General features: G+C 50.6%; 1 protein-coding gene and 1 pseudogene across 1 annotated transcript in view; both read right to left on the bottom strand.

Annotated features, from left to right (window-relative positions):
• MFHAS1 (multifunctional ROCO family signaling regulator 1) overlaps positions 1–17,456 on the bottom strand; it is a 122,743-nt gene that overhangs the window by 16,632 nt on the left and 88,655 nt on the right. The window contains exon 2 of the mRNA XM_075556742.1: positions 2,794–2,920. Coding sequence (XP_075412857.1) covers positions 2,794–2,920 — 127 coding nt within the window. The remainder of the gene's footprint in view (positions 1–2,793; positions 2,921–17,456) is intronic.
• Positions 5,852–5,970, bottom strand: LOC142455814 (5S ribosomal RNA; annotated as a pseudogene).

Below are 17,456 nucleotides of genomic sequence, written 5' to 3'. Positions count from 1 at the left end.
ATCATCGGGGATTTTTCTTAAGGACTCATGCCTGGCCTCACCCATTGAAAACTCTGCTATACACGCCTGATGAATGAAATCTGGCCTTGTCCATCTAACTAGGCGTAATGGTGAGAGGCCCTCGTAGCCATCATCCCTTTGTGATATACTATAACTCTGGACTCCATTATAATCCCATTTTGGAGGGAATTCCTTGCTATGCTAATGCACAGGATTCAGGAGGGGTTAAGTCCTGATCTAAGTAGAGGGTGTAAATCCAATCACATCCATTGTGTCCGGGGCATAGTCTGCTAAAAGCCCAAAGTGTCTGTGGCTAAGAGCCATCACAGACACAGAGAAGGCCCAGGGCCCCGGAAGAGAACGTTCCATTATATCTGTGTGAAAGGGTTGGACCCAGACCAGAGGCTGTAGCGTGAGTCTCGGGGAGCAGCGCCAATGACTCAGAGGTGCCTTCTCCTCCTCTGGCCGAGACTACGGCACTCTGAGGGGCTGAGGGACAAGAGGGTCATGCGGGCTGGCTCCTGGTCTCAAAGAGGCAGAAGACCATGGACTGTGGCTGGGAGAGAACCTTGGCTGCGGAGCGGTGTTGCTGTGAACTAATGACTGGGTCCCTGCTGTTTGTTGGTCCCGACTTGTGGTGAGCTATTAACTCCTCCTAACTCTATTACCTGGCCACTGCAACACATCACTGAATCCAGCACAGGGCGTAGCTGTCAGAATAAAGGTCAAAAAGGATGAACTGGGAGGCATGGCTGACCCCTGCCTCCAGGCAATGGGGAAGCCCCAGGCAGTCAGCTACGCCCTCAAGCCATTTAATGCAAATAGGATGGCGAGGAGGGAAAGGTTCATACAGGCGAGGGTGGCCTGCTGAAGTTAACTTGGTTGGTGGTGCAAAGCCAATACGATAGTCTGACCTCCCAATTTCTAGTGGCTGCTTGGACCCAAGTCTTATTCTCAGATTCAGGCCCAAATCGCCTTTGACAGCTTTCCTCATTCAGTCTCCAAATCGCCTGATTCCAGTCCCGTGTCTGCCCCTCCCCCCCTCCCTCCAGCATCTAGACAGATGTCTCTGCAGATGTGCCCTGAAGACCCGGCTTTAAAGGCGCTGGCTGACAGGTCAGCCTAAACGTGGGCTTTCTGTGACAGGACAGGAAGCCCGCAGGGCGGTTCAAAGAAGGCTGGATGCTGCTGTGGCTTCTTGTCCAAATGGACTATGGACTAAGACTCCAACCTCGGTCGCCTCTTCAATGGCACATGGTTAAGGGAGAACAAAGGGTAAGCCCCTTGCTGACTCAGGAAAACCTGTATCCACGGAAAGTGTACTGAGCAGCTGCCTCCCTCTGTTCTGCACGCTCCTTGTATAATGTCCCTCAACATTATGTACCTGAGGCACACCTGAAACAGAGAGACCAAGGTACGCAAATTCAAAGAGCAGGCACTGTTCCGCTGCATAACGTGTTCAGGCCTAGGGGTGATGTGGTTAATGCAAATCTACCAACTCAGAATCTTCCTCTAGCAATTCAGAAGTACTTCTGGATCACAGTGTCCCAGGGCCCTGCTGGGGACGCATTGTACTGTGTGCACATTAGCAAAAATAGCACATTGAACAGAGCAAACCAGGTAAGGGTGTTCACCGTGATTTTCCAGCCAAGATGGATAGGGGTGTTCCGTGTACAGCATCACCCAGTTTGGCTAAAAGCACCACGTCCCTTCTTCTGCCGCTGCCTATGAACGAGAAGGCCAGCCCTGCCCCTCTGCAGGGCGGGAATCAAGGGCAGGAGAGCCCGGAGCTCCCCGGAGTGCAGACACGGCAAAGATGACACGCTGCAGCTCACGAATCCGGCCCTTCTGATTCCCCTATAAAGAGCACACGCGGGCAATGAATGCGCAGATGTGCTTTACGCAATTGATGTATGTATGGATTCTGATAAGAGTTGTAAGAGCCCCCAATAAAACAATAAAAAAAAAAAAGAAAACCACCAAGGGAAAAAAAAGCACACGTGTGGAAACAAAGCCCCTCCGTGGCTGACTAGGAAGAGAGAGAAATACTTGCGGGAGGACTTTATTTACTTTGTGGAGGTCACTCAGATACCAAGATGTGTTCCAAGAAGACCTGTGACAGGAACTTTTCAAGGTTTGGGGTTAAAAGTGAATTCCTCAAGGTGGCCTGTTTTGATTCTTAGTACGATCCCACATCCCCCACTACCTGAACACTATGCAAGCATCCTCTCCAAAACCCGTCTGCATGTGCACGTTCTCTGCCCTTCAGATTCATTCTGGGGAAACGGCAGCAGTTTGCACAGCCCGATTGTCAGCAACGTGTATGTGGAGGAGCCAAGCGCCCAAGCAACAAGCAAGCAAACGAAAACACAAACTGGCTGCTGTCGAGTCAAATCTAATTTACAGTGACTCACGGGGACAGGGTGGAACTGCCCCTGTGGGTTTCTGAGACTGTGACTCTTTATGGGAGTAGAAAATCTTTTCTTTCTCCCAAGGACCACCGGGTGGTTTTGAACTGCTGGCCTTGTGGATGGGTACCCAACACATTACCCACTACGCCACCAGGGCTCCTTTAGCCTATTCATAGAGATGGAATTAAGGCTGTCCATCAAAACCCGCCTGACTTTTATCAGTAAGGGTTTAAAAAAATGGAGGAAGGAAGAAATCGTGCAAAGAGAAAGTAAAAAAAAAACCCGTTTTGCTGAGATGAAGGCTGCCATGGCTTTTCTGGTCCCATCTTCTGAGGCTGGATCAGGAGGGAGGGCCAGGACTGGCACCCATGTGAGAACTCACTTGGAACAGGGACTGATCACAGTCGGTGTAGGTGGGTAAACCAAGGCAACATTCACTCGCTCGCTGCCGTTCTTGGGGCAAATGATCTCAGCCACTCCTTCTGGTCTGGGCTGGCTCAGCAGCTCCCCTGCAGGAAGAGAGAGAAGACAGTGCATTCACGGCATGTACTTGAAAACAGAGGCATCCTGGAGGGAAAGACGGAGCTCTTACTTGAAAACAGAGGCATCCTGGAGGGAAAGACGGAGCTCGGGGGCGGAGCAAGGCGGTGACGGGCAGGTAGCAAGGAGGAGTAGAGGCCACAGACACTGGCGTCAGACAAATGTGTGACCAACAATAGCAGACTGGCTCTGCTCCCACAGCCTACATTCTCCTCTGCATCACCATGGAGAACGTTCTAGGGCTGATGAAGGCAGGCAATCGGCCCCAGACAAAGACAGCATCTGCCCTTAGACTCCTCACCTTTCTTTTTGCAGACTGACTCCGGAGAGCTTTATCTAGACGTGGAAAATGGGGCCGGTCCCTAGAGCCCAATGAAGCAGGCACTGCCAGGGAGGTGAGCATAATTAGGATTCGGGAGCAGATGGGAGTCGGGCGACCAGATCGGCCTTTCCACAAAGCCCAGCATAAATGACTTGGAAACGTCGCAGACGAAAGGTGTTAGCAAGGTAACGAGCCTTGAAAACAAAGAGGATTTCCTAGGTGGGGTATGTATGCACGTGTAAAGAACCAACACAGTATTACCTCTGATTAATGGAGCCCAGTGAAAACAGTAAATTAACTCCCTGCGTGACCACAAGACCGGAACGAAATCTGTGTATTTATTCTGCAGGTGCCAGATTTGTTCTCTCCTGTGAGATCATTAAATCCCCAAGAACAGCAAGGACATCTTTGTCTTAGTTTCCTCACCCCACCCCCACCCCCCACGAATCCAGCTGGTACCATGCCCCTTCCCTACTCTCCCGGGGAGCCCCGTGCCCTCCCTGGCAAGGAGGATCTGTGGGTCTCAGCTTCGCTTTATTGCATACATTCCTTAATAGCGTCAACAAGCTAAATCAAGGTCACCAAAGCATTATGTCACCGGGGGACAAGCACGGCTGGGATGAAACGTCAACCCCGCAGTACCTATTCACCAAAGAATATGCTGACAGGTGAAGGTACAGAAATCTCGTGCCTCAAAATAAAAACCAAAAGAACCAAGTGCACTGCCATTGAGTTGATTGGGCCTCAGCGGCCCTCCAGGACTGGCTAGAGCGGCCCCGTGGGTTTCTGAGGCTGTAATTATTAACAGAATGGAGAGACTCATCTTTGTCCTGCAGAGCAGCTGGCGGATTCAAACTGCTACACCACCTCACAATAGCATGCATCTAAAAGCCTCACCATCAGCAGGCCGCCTATTGGTGGTGCTCCTCTGAGCACAAAGGGCTGAGCTGAGAGCCTTAAAGAGTACATCTCATTTAAATCCATCTCACAATCACTCCCAAGTTACATATGGGGAAGTCGCAAGGAGGCTAGATGACACCCCACAGAGCCAGCACGTGGCAGGCTTAGGATGTGAACTGGAAAGCCCATCTCACAAGCCCTGACCCTCAATCCTCCTCCCCACTTCCCCCATGAAGGGGTTACTTCTTTATACATCTCTTTCCTAAAGGAGCAATATAAAATCACCATTTTTAAACCAAGAACCAAGCACGACATATTCATGCATTTATGATATACAATTCCTTGCGTGCTAGCGTGAACATTTTTATCTGGCCTTGGATCATAGGATAAAGGTATCATTAGAATCCTTCAGCCAAACAAGTGCAATTACTAAACTACAACAAAATTAATTTAGTATCATTAGTTTGCCAAGGGCCCTGGTGGTGTCATGGTTACACAGTGGGCTAGAATCCGCTAGGTCAGCTGTTCAAAACCACCAACTGCTCCTTGGGAGAAAGAGTTCCCGGCTCAGAAGCTCAGAGGGGCAGTTCTGTCCCACAGGGTCACGATGAGTCAGCAGAGACTCCATGCCTGTGAAAAGCCCATCATTGGCTTGTGCATATGGGCGTCAAAACGATACTCCCAAGCTCAGCAAGTACAGGATCCCAGTGTAGAAAAGCACCAGTTAAAACACGTAAGCATTAACCGTCTTCCAAATAAAGACATGCCCCTCAGTAACAGTGTGCCGGAGCTATCTGACCCCTGGAGGGCAGCCAGGCCAAAGAGCACTTTCTCTGTCAGCAGCCCTCTGACCTTCCCACCCAAATTCTAGCATACAGCAGTGCCTCTCTAAGCCAAGCGGTGGTGTGAGCCGCTTCTGAGCACCCCGCTCACCTGGTTCCTCGCTTCCCACCCTGAGTTTTCCCCAAGGCTTGGCCACAGACTGGGCTTCTCTAGGGTCCACGAGAACTCCACCCTCTCTCCCGGTGAGCACTCTGCTCGGCCTAGACTCGGCTCTGCTCGTCTCCGGCTGCTTGGGTGCCCAGGACAATAGCTGCACAGGCCAGACCCTTGCCCCGGGCACCCCTCAGCCTGGCAGAGTTGGCTTACTGGCTGGATAAGCAGTTGATTTTGGTAAGGTTTCCTAGAGGCTTGAAATCATGTGCAGCAGCTGTGTTACCAATGCCTATGAAACCACGAGTCTGTCCCCACACTCTAGTGTCACCACAGCCAGGTAACTGGTTTTGTTTGGGCCCTATCCCAAGTAGCGCTGCCATTCACAGAAACAGATCACAAGGGTTGGAGAGACACAAATGCTCCCTGCAATGAGAAAGGGAGGCAGAGAGGGGTTACATAATCTGCCAACAGCCAATGAAAACACCCTGGATCACTCCTGATCATGGGGATGGCGCAGGCATGGGCAGCACTTCCCAGGTGGCATCTGGGGTCACCCGAGTGAGAGCTGACCAGATCCAGGCGCAGCTGGAAAACGCTCGATAAACAGCAGCTACTACGGCGGCACAGTGTTCATGCATCGGGCTGCTAACCACAAGCTCAGCAGTTTGAAACCACCAGATGCTCTGCGGGAGACAGACAATTGACCAAGTGTACCATCCCACCGCAGCCACCACTTCCTGAAAGCCAACAGCACCCGGTATTCCCAGGCGGTCTCCTATCCAAGTACTAACCAGACCCGACCCTGCTTAGCTTCAGAGATCAGACAAGATCGGGCACGTTCAGGGTGGTGTGGCCATAGACAAATTGGAGCAAGCCCCAAAGGAAGCCAAGCTGAAGGGGAAAAAGGTCAAAGATCTTGTTCTAACCAATCTCCGTATGGGCCACCACCAGGAAGTGGTCGCTGCTGTGGGATCCTTGGGCTACCTCCACGGCCTATCGGACCTCGCCCAGTACACACTGTATTAACAGCGAGTGGATTGACAAGATGTACCATCCCTTCGTGGCCACCACTTCCTGAGGTGCACTGGCCAGGAAACGTACCCGGGCCTCCCGAGTGGCTGGCGAGAATTCTACCAGGCTTTCTATTCCTGTAAAGAGTTATGGTCTCAGAAACCCACAGGGGCTTGTAGGGTCGCTATCAGTCAGAGTCAACTTGATGGTTATTTTTTTGTTTGATTTTTTTAAAATTATCAGTGATATGAACTTTTGAAAGCTTCTTCCCAATATGTGAAGTATTGATGCAAGTGAATAAGAGCAGTATCTAGAGTCTCTATGGAGAAGTAACACACAGGGCTCAAGTCCAGGGAGGGAGGAATGCCTGGCTTGTAGGTGTATGAGGCCTGCAATCCTCAATGCCAGTTAATATGACAACCCCACTAAAGAGATGCAGTTCCATCAGTTAGGGGTGAGCTAATTCAATGCTTGGTCAGTACAGCCAGAGAATGATGTGATAAACATACAAAATGGTCCTTGGCAGAAAAAAAGGTTTTTCCACCCCTGGCGTAGAGCACAGGCAAAATACCACTTCACCAGAAAAGTGAACACTTCAAATAATAATTAAAACAAGATTTTTATTAACATCTGTGATTACTAACAAATGTAACTTACAGAGATAAACCCCAAATTTGGTAGGTGCTGTTTTTAAAAAAATTACCCTTAGAGAATGTTGGCAATACATTAAAGAGAGGTATCATGTTTGACCTGGTCTAGTTCCATTTCCAGGAACTTGCTTAGAAGAAGAAGGGTTTTGTCTCTGGCCGGCATCCAATGATTACTCATGGAAGCACTATCAGTTCAGTCGTGAAAACCTGGTCACCCTCCTAAGTCCCAGCAAATAAGGAGATGGCTAATAAACACTGGCACGTTAACAGGATGGGACCATCTGAAGTCATTTAAAACGACAAGCCGGGCTTTGCCACATGAAAAAGTGAATTTGAAAGTAATTAGACGGACAAACTGCCAAGAACACTTCCAAGGTTATTTATTTATTCAATTTTATGCTGTGTTGATAATAAAAAGACGAAAGTACATTTCCCGTCGAAGGAGAGGCCAGCTGTAAATGCTGATGCTTTCTCCTCTGTAGGAGATTTTCTATTCCTGCACATTTTATAATGCAATCAGTCTTCCTGGAGATGCAGAAACCTGAGACAGTGAACAGAATACAAATGTACTGAAGCTTTTTCGGGTCACTACTCACTCCTTTCAGGCCCATTAAAGTTATAAAAAATTGTTCTCAATTCTTACTGTTTGTTGTTAAGGAGCCCTGGTGATGCTGTGGAATTAGGCCTTAGGCTGCTAACAGCAAGGTCAACAGTTCAAGCCCACCAGTGGATCCTTGGGGGAAAGATGAGGCTGTTTGCTCTCATAGTCTAAGGAGTAATTCTACTTTGTCTTATAGAGGGCTAGACGTCAGAATCTACTCCTCGAAGCAATGGTCTTGTTTTGGCTTTGCTGTGGTAGAGTTGCGGTCGATCAGAATTGACTCGAAGGTTGTGAGTTTGGTTTGGGTTGGATTTGCCATGGAGTCCAATCTGACCCATGGTGGCCCCTTAGAATGAAACCACCAGACCTATCTGCTGAGGTGCCCGTGGGTGGGCTGAGACCACCCTTCTTTTGACTGGTTCGTGCCACCCAGGGATCACAGCAAACGCTTCTGCTGGTTTCTTTATTCCTTCTTGGGAAGCGGAGAGAGAGAGACGGTGCTTTCTACTCTCATAGGAGTTACAGTCTTGGACCCGCAGGGGCAGTTCTGAGTCCAAAGGGTCGTTCTGAGTCCGCATGGACACACGATGCCAGGGATGTGGTTTTGGGTTGGAAGAATACAACACCAAGGTTATTTTTTGAATCCAAAGGTGATATATGAAACGACGCATCGGTTTCTGATCATCATTTATCAGAATTTTCAAATGCTAAACATGTGTATTTCAATCCTGAATGATGTTTTCAACGTAAACAAAAACCCAGTTGCTGATCCAAGTCCTAAGTTCTAAGTGTCTCTCAAAATCACAAATAGGGTCTGGAACTTAGAACCACTGAAACATAAACGATGACATAAGGTGCTTCCAGGCTGCACTACACAAACAAAATGCCAACACCTTCTCCAACTTCTCTGTAAGATTCCCCAGTGTGGTGACCGTTACAGGCAGCAGGAGGGGACAAGCAAAGATCACCACTGTGTCGTCCCCTGTGACTCACTCACTGACTCACTCACTAACCTGTGAAGTCCGCAGACGCCTTCATGAAAGCTGCCCTGGCAGCTGAGCCTCCCCGGGGTGCACGGGGTGCACGCCCTGACCGGGGCTGCAGCACGTCCTTTCACGGCAGGTGCTTCATCTGGGGCGAGGGAGCAAGCAGGCTCGGCCGTGTCCCCCCAGCACTGATGCCCGCTTACCAGAAAGCTGTTGTTGGGCAGCGGTCATGATGACTAGCGAGCTCAGGCAGGCGACTCCAAAGGGGATCTGGCGGAGCTGGGATTAAGACGTGGCTGTCAACTGAGACGAGCAGTTCAAATTCACCCAGCAGCTGTGCGGCAGAACACCTGGTGGTTAGCTTCCCTAAAGATGGGAACCAAGAAAACTCTCGGGGGGCACTACGGGGTCAGCATCTGCTCAATGCCAGCGAACAACGGGCTACAGACAAGAGCATCGGGCCTGAGACCACAGCACCTCTTCTAAGCACTTGGTGACATTCCCAACAGAAGGGGCGAAACAGTGCAGTCAAACGGTCTCTTCCGAGTGTCCCCTACTTTTGTTGCTTGGCTCACATGATAAGCTCACACGGCCCTTTCATGATGTCTCCTTCCTTTGTGTGTTTGTTTTATTCACACGCCGTTCCAACCCTCTGTACCAGTCTCTCCTGCCTTGAGCTCTTTCCCAGCTTGGCAGTTTCAGGAGTAAGTCTTCCTGGAGAGCTGGGCTCACACACCAGCAAAGACCCAGGAGAAACAACTCCAGGATCCGAATCTCCTAGCGGGAAGGCTTTCCTTTTGGCTTCCGAAGAGGAAACACTAGGAGAATGAAAGGTGGTTTCCGACCACAGTCCTCAAAGCCTGCTTTTCTCAGCCTCTTCCTCTGTTCCAGAGGAGCCCAGATGCGAGACAAATCACAACACCATAAACAATACACAAAGCACCTTTTTTAAAATTAAGGTTTTGTTTCCTCTTTCTCTGGAATGTCTCAAAATGGGCTGGCACAGCAGAACCTTTCCACGAGCCGGCTTTCTGACAAGAAATCGTGTCTACAGATGGCCCGGGCAGTCAGCACAGGCTCAGACACGTACACGCGACTAAGGCCCCATAGCGGGACACAAGGCAGGAAGCTCGAGTTGCTCAAGGAAACAGGAGGGCTCAACTCTCCCGGCAGGAAGGACAGCAGCCAAGGCCTCCCGCCCTCTGCTGAGTGACAGCCAGGGAAACAAAGTCAGCGAGAGTCCTAAGTGGCGCAGTCCTGGTTTCCCTTCAGCTGCGAGGCTCGAGGTTGGTGGCTCAAATCCACCCACCAGCTCAAGAAGGAAGGGCTGGGAATCTACTTCTACCAAGAAGACAGGCAGCAACGCACTACGAATCGACGTGACTGGACAACAACAAGCCATCTCACTCACGGGCGGTCTATCACAGGGGTGGACTAGCTGGCGGCGCTGCCCCCTGCTGTGCGATGCGGCTCTGCTGTTCTAGATTCTGACTCAAGGGAACCCTGGGGGTGCTGAGTGGACCTGCTCCCCAGGGGTTCTGAGGCTGGGACCTTTTGGAAGCAGGAGATGAGGCCTGTCTCGTAAGAAGTCCCCTACATGGGTTTGAACCATTCACCTTCCTGCTGGCAGCCGAGTGCTTAATCAAAGGTCTGCACCACCACAGTGACGGTACACATGAGTGCAGTCATCTTTGTGGGGGGCAGGGGGTGCTCAAGACCTCTATATAAAATGGTGCCATATTGGCATATAAACCCATGCATCTCTCTCCCCGTATACTTTCTCAACTCACTGTCACTGAGAGGATGCCAGCTCATAGTGACCCCACAGACAAGGCAGAACTGCCCCCCTGTGAGTTTCTGAGACTATAACTCTTTTGGGGATCAGAGAGTCCCGTCTTTCTGCTGCGGAGTAGCTGGTGTTTTAGAACTTCTGACCTTGGAGATTGTCGCCCAATACACCACCAGGGCTCCTTCCTGTATCCTCTAAGCCATCTCTAAATTGCTTGTAATAAAACGTTACACAATGTAAATACTATGGAAAGAGCACCATCCACTCTCCTTTGGTCACCTAATGGCTTCTTTATATTTTTATCTGTAGCTGAGTGAATGTGAAACCGCTGACACGAGAGGACCAACCACAAATTCTGGGGAAAGTGCAGGTTGACTGCTGGTACCATGTTCTTCTCCCTGACGGGTAAGTGGTCTGGCACTGATGGATCAGGTTCAAACAGACTCGGGGCAGACCTCTGCCTCTGCTGCTTCCCACCATTCCCTCCCTCCCTGCCTGCCGGGCGCTATAGCCCCCCAAGACCCAGGTGCCTGTACTGGGCTCTGTGCTCATGGCTAGGGGTTTATACAAATACGAATCCACCCAAGAGAGGAAAAATATTTCCTGCTCTGGGTACAGTTCCAGCGGACTTGGCTGAGGATTAGACGTGCCTCTCAGATCAAAGAGTTTGCAGTGGGAGAGTTGGGAAGGAGAGCCCAAACGAACTTGGCCCTCCTCGCTCTCAAAATGCAACTGGGGATTCTAAAAAGCCCCTGCTGCCCGACTGAAGCCCATTCAAAAGGTTACTCTGTATTTTGATAGCCTGTCACCTACTTCTCACGAGAAAGTGATTCAGAGAAGTGAGTTCAGCCAGCTGAAGAGCACGCAGACGAAAGAAAGCTGTCTCCCTGCAGCGTCCACTCTTAATACTTGAGCATGGATGCGGCCCTGCAGCGCCGAGGAGGAGGAGGAAGAGTCGTGGTCGCCGTCATCGTCGCTGGGAGGTGTGAGCAGAGGCAACATGCTCATCTGCGAGCTAGAGGTTGGAGGCTGCAGGCCACTCAACGGTACCTCATGAGAAAGGCCTGGAGCATCATCACAAAAAAAAAATATCTTACCATAGTGAATGAAGGGGGAAGTGCAGAGTGGAGACCCAAAGCCCATTTGTCGGCCACTGGAGATCCCCTCACAGAGGGGTTTAGGAGAGGAGATGGGTCAGTCAGGGTGCGATGTAGCACCGATGAAGAACACAGTTTTCCCCCAGATCCTGGATGCTTCCTCCCCCCAACTACCATGATCCGAATTCTACCTTGCAGGGCTGGATAGGGCAGAGGTTGTATACTGGTGCATATGGGGGCTGGAGGCACAGGGAATCCAGGGTGGATGATACCTTTAGGACCAGGGGTGTGAAGGACGATATTGGGAGAGTAGAGGGTGAGTAGGTTGGAAAGGGAGGACTGATTACAAGGATCTACATGTGACCTCCTCCCTGGGGGACGGACAACAGAGAAGGGGGTGAAGGGAGACCCTGGATAGGGCAAGATATGACAAAATAACGATGTATAAAGTACCAAGGGCACATGAGGGAGGGGGGAGCGGGGAGGGAGGGGGAAAAAAGAGGACTTTGGGGGAGAAAAAAAAAAGAGGACCTGATGCAGAGGGCTTAAGTGGAGAGCAAATGCTTTGAAAATGATTAGGGCAAAGAATGTACAGATGTGCTTTATACAATTGATGTATGTATATGAATGGATTGTGATAAGAGTTTTATGAGCCCCTAATAAAATGTTTAAAAAGAAAGGCCTGGTGACTATGGCTAAAGAGCCAGCCACTGAAAATCCCCTGGGGCTGCTTTCTGCTCTGAGGAAGAGCAGGAGGTGGAGGAGCAAAGGGAGGAGGAGGAGGAAGAGGAGGAGGAGTAGGAGGAGGAAGAGAAGGAGGAGGAGCAGCAAAGGCTCAGGTCGGGTGAGGAACCAGGAGGGCCCATGAGACGGCCAGGCGTCCACACACAGACTTAGCACTGGAAACACAGGCAGAGGGCTGTAAGGCTGGGGGACCCTTAAGACAGTTTCACTTCCTTAAAATGCAAATGAGTGGTCTACTCAGGATGCTGACTGCCCACTACAGGGAATCAGTTCAGCTGGGATCCACTCCTAAGCTCCTTGACGGAAAAGCCAGACCAGACATCAAGCCCTGTGCAAAGTCAGTGCCATGGAGCCCATTCCGAGTCAGACAAGTAAACCGAAAGTGTCTATGTTGCTCTTTAAGAAGCCCTGAACTGCAAGAACAAAGGAAGCCCAGCAATGTCCAGCCTCTCTAGCCACTGAAAATATAGGTCACTTCACAGATGACCTTCAGGAGACACAACATAATCACAATCACAAACGTAACCATGTTAGTTAAAGGTCAGGGATGACTGGGTATGAGACGCAGAACCTCGGAGAAGCCACTTCTTAGCGCCTGTGTGGAAACGACTTTGGATGCTCTCTCTGTGAACACGTCTTTTGGTACTTGCCCAGCTATTGCCTCAGTTTACCTCCAGGCTGTTCCCAAAAGCCTCCTTGGCATCACCAACAGGAAACTGCCACGTCTCAAATCAAACGCCGGATTCCCACCTGACCCCAACCCACCATGACTTCTCTCCCAGCCTTCCTGTGTCCCTACAAAGTATACTCCATTCTTTCAATTATTTCAGACCCCTAATAGTAGTCACTGTTTAATTCCTTCTCCGCCCCCCTCATCAGCCACATCAAGTACATCAGCTCATCCTGCAGGACCTGATTCCAAACACCTGGACTCGGACCAGCTGGCTCAGCCCAAGCCCAAGGCACCATCCCCTTGGGAATGCAATTGGGTCCCCACACCACACAGTCCGAGGGGGCCTTGTGCAACATCAGCCAGGCCAAGCGCCTCTGCCCAGGGCCCTAGGGACACACACAACCTCACAACCACACAGAGTTGAGGACACCTCCTGACCCCCTCCCTCTCACTGTGTTCATTCTGCTCTGGGCCCACGGGTTCCTGGCACCGCACCCTCCTGTCCGACCACTCAGCTCCCTGCCCCTCCTCAGACACACTGTACTCAGGTCTCTGTTCAAACAGCCCGGACGCAACAACGGCTTCCTAGATCACCCGTCCGCAAGGCAGTGTCCTCCACTGCCGGTCACTCTACGTACGACTTGCTTTAGTTTTTGCCACAGACTTAGGCTGACCCGACAGACGCTGGCGGATGGAGGGCCTCCTCCACCAGACCGAGCTCCACAAGGAGAGGACACTAATCTTGTTCATAACAGGTCTTCTGGAGCCCCGGGGACACACAGTTAAGCGCTAGGCTTCTAACTGACCCGTTGGTGGTTCGAACCCACCCATTGCCTCTGCTGGAGAAAGACCAGTGAATAGAAAACCCTACGGGACATGCAGTGACTGTGAGTGGGAATCGACTCAGCGGCCACCAGCAACAAGAGATGCCGGTCCCCAAGCCTCAGAACTGCAAGCATCGCACGGTCAGGCACCAGGTCTGTAGATCCGAGGCGCCAAAGCTGACAGCCGTATCAGGCCACAAGGGCTCAAGTGTGCAATCTCTTCTTACAAAGGGCTCACACCTGCCCGGCGAGGGGAGGTCCCAACCCCCGGACCGGCACAGTCCTCGCCGCTCCCCACACCGCGCCACAGCCAAAGAACCAGAAGTGCTCTGCACGGCCACCCGCTTCCCGCGGTTATCTGGATCCTGGAGCCGCTCAGAAATGAGAAAAAATTCACTACAGATCCACCTGGGCATCTTACGCGATTTTCTAAACTGGGGGGATTGGCAGGCTTGGAGTCTTCACGGAAGCCTGGAAGTGTCGCTAAAACTGCCCTCCTTTGGACTGTAGTCGAAAGGGGGCTATTTGAGAGTGAGGAGGCAGAGGTCCAACACCCACTGGCCTGGTGTAGAAGTTGGGGTGTGGGGTGCGAGGAGCGCACACTAAGGCCAGCTCGCAGGGCACCTTCTTTCCCAGGCCTGGGGCAGACTTCCTCACAACCCTGTGCTGCTCAGCCCTGTGCGGAGTTCTCCTGGGGAGCCTCGGTGGGTCTGGAAGTGCGCCCTCCTCTCCGGTCCTCTGTCCTGCAAACGCCTGCCACCTTGGTCTCTTCCCTCCAGGGTCGGCTGACCTCCACCTTGGTTGCCCCTCCCTATACCTGGGCAGCAAGCGGCCACAGCACAAAGCCGCCTCAGAGGTCTCCCCTATCTCCAGGATCACTGTCCTTGGCTGTCACACACAGTGCCGTGAAAGCCCTTCCTTCGTATCTTCAGCTGGGAGGGTGAACGCACACCCTACTGTTTACTCCCTGTTGGGTGGCAGTGGGTTAAACGTCCAGAAGTGCTTCCGAAAACTGACCAAAACCAGCCCTTCTCAAATGGAAAGCCTACCGTCAACATAAAACCCCAAACCAACTGCTCGCCCAAAGACACCGGATGAAAACGTAAGGCACAGACTGCCAGGAAAGTGTCCAGCACCCAGAGACATACCTAAGGTAAAGGGCGGCTCTGGGCGTGCCTCAGGGCACTGTGGGCAAGCCGGGTACTCCAATGTGTGGCTCCCGGGGCCATAGAAGGGCCACGTCTGTATTTTACAATCATCTGTGAAGTGTGTGGCGGCACGATGAACCCGTCTGAAACCCCCGATGAATGACCACAGTGTGCCGCAGACACACAGTGTGAGGGCACGGCACCAACCACCCATCTGTAAAGCAGTGCGGGGTCTGCCGAGTGTGGTGGATATACAGCGAGGCATGCTGTATTTATGAGGGCATACATTTATTATATCACTACGAATATATTTTTTATGATCACTTCATTTGTGCTCGATGTATTCTTCATCAAAGAAAATGAAATTCAAGTTGAAGGCATACTCAGCCACACAGACAGTACTAACAGGTGACCCCAAACCACTACCATTGAAATCAACTCAGAGCAACCCTATAGGATGGGCAGAACTGCCCCCATGAGTGTTCAAGGCTGTAGCCATTGACAGAAGCAGACTGTCACGCCTTTCTCCCACAGAGTGGCTGGTGGATTTGAACAACTGACCTTCTGATTAGCAGCCAAGTGCATAACCACTGTGCTACCACCAGGGTGGCATGACCTACCAGTTACTACAAAGTTAATAGATCAAAGTAGTTAGAAATAATTGATGGTTATATATGGTCAAGGAACAGCAACAACACGGAAACACGATTTGATGACGGCTGTGGACGGACAAACACCAAACAGCTGACCCGCTTCTCTGCCACCCACCTCTCATCAACTAGAGACCTGCGAGCTTGGCTTCCTTCCCTCCCCTCCCCCGCTTCAACCTTGGGAAATTACTCTGCTTACTGCAAGGACAAGAGGAAAACATGGGGCATACAATTTAGTTCCTCTAACACCAGCTCAGTAAACTTTAAGAAGTTTACAGGGATTCGCATACGGAGGAGGAGACCCCGAGGTGCAAAGGGTGTTTGGCTGTAACCAAAACAGAGGTCCAAGCCACCAGCCAAGCCACAGGAGAAGAGACCTGGCTGCCTGCTCGCCTAAAGACTAGGGCCCCCCAGAAGTGTTCCCAACAGCGCAGGATGGGTTGAAATTGACTCCACAGTACACAATCACAACAAAGCAAACAGTAAACCATTTCTTGACTCAAAAATTCACTCATAGGAACACCACCTTCCTCTCCACCCAGCCTGGAAATTGCTCAGGTTTAAACAAAATGAACAGAAAACTAAATAGCTACCATAACAATAGTGCCTCTCGCCTATGAGAAAATTTACTCAGATGTTTTATGGCTAGTAAAAAAGCTCCTAATGTCTTGTGCTGAGAAATCAGAGCAAATCACATCAAGCTCTGTAATGGAAGCTCATGTGTATCAGAGACAATTAGTTTTAGAAAGCCATTGGAAATAAATAAGTACGGCCAGTCACCACGCTGCAAACGCTTGGCTATGAAAAATAATCAATGGCTCCATTCCTCTTAGCATTGCTCTCGCTGATGCTTCCAACAGCCCTGCCCACGCAAGCCCTCCAGGGCCCTGTGTTCCGGGTCAGTGCCCAGTCTTGCTGTTCAGCACACTGGGAGCTTTCCCCACTCTCGGCTTCTTCTTCCCTGTAGCCCCAGCTCTAGCCTCTTTCTCTTTACACCCTCATCTCTACACCCCACGATGGACTGAGTGCACCAAGAAACCACAGCCACTGGGATGCTTCCAGAACACTGTTGGCTATGTGAGCTTTGTGAACTGGCAGAGAAGCCCAACCAGCCTGCAAAGCATTGCTGCTTCAGGAGTATGCCTTCCACTTTCTAGCAAGTAGACACACAAATAATGTTGGAAACGTAAGCCTTGTGTGCTAGAAACCATCAGGGGGGAACCATAGGTGAGCTTTGTCTTCTATACTTAGCTCACGGCTCAATGAATCCCAGATTCCCCACTGTACAAAAGCTACCCCAAACATCTGCCCCTCGAGTGGATTCCAACTCACTGAGATCTTACAGGACAAAACTGCTCTGTGGGGTTTCGGAGGCTACGATCTCGACCAGAGGCAGGCTACCTTATCTTGTTCCCACAGAGGAGCTAGTGGGTTCAAACCGTCAACCTTCTGTTTAGCAGCCCAACATTCGACCCACTGGACTGCAAAAGACAGAAAGGTCAAAGTAGCATTGAGCAGAGAGGATGCACTCCAATAACATCTAAAAGCTAACCCTGCTTATTTATAGACCGTGCGACCTTAAGGAAGTCATGGAGCGTCTCCAGGCTTTGTTTTTTCTCATCTCTGCACCAAGGATGGTAAATGTCAAACAAATGTCACCAGCCTATGTGATTCAAGGATTATAAATAATAAAATCCAAGACCAGAGGAGGAACTGGTATTAGAGTTTAAGTTCTGATTACCCAGTTTGCAGAAGGCTACGGGTGACAGTGAAAGCCCAAGATCCATTTGCAGGGTCCTCGCATGGATCGAGCTCTGGTGGGTGAAGCACCTTTGACCATTGATCAAGATGTGAATGGCTTTGCTCTCAGACAGAGTGCTTCGGAAAGTGGGCAAATGCAGATGTAGTCAGGTTACAACTCAACACCATTTGCTGTTCCTTTTGACCCATTCTAAACTTGTTCTAGTTTTAATATTTTACACGTTCTTCTCCTTGGGGTGTTTCTGTTATTGTTGCTGGCTTCTTTTTGGAGAGGTGTAAATTTTTATTTACAGGAAGTCCAGGATAAGTAAATCTACAGAGGTAGTAATTGGATTTATAGTTTTTTTGGGGGGTTCTGGAAGGGGGTGTCAGGAGGAGGGGAAATGGGGAGCTACTGAGTACAAGAAAGAAAA

This window comes from Tenrec ecaudatus, chromosome 8 (assembly GCF_050624435.1).
Source record: "Tenrec ecaudatus isolate mTenEca1 chromosome 8, mTenEca1.hap1, whole genome shotgun sequence".
NCBI classification, from domain to species: Eukaryota; Metazoa; Chordata; class Mammalia; order Afrosoricida; family Tenrecidae; genus Tenrec; species Tenrec ecaudatus.
This window is presented reverse-complemented; position numbering and strand designations above follow the sequence as displayed.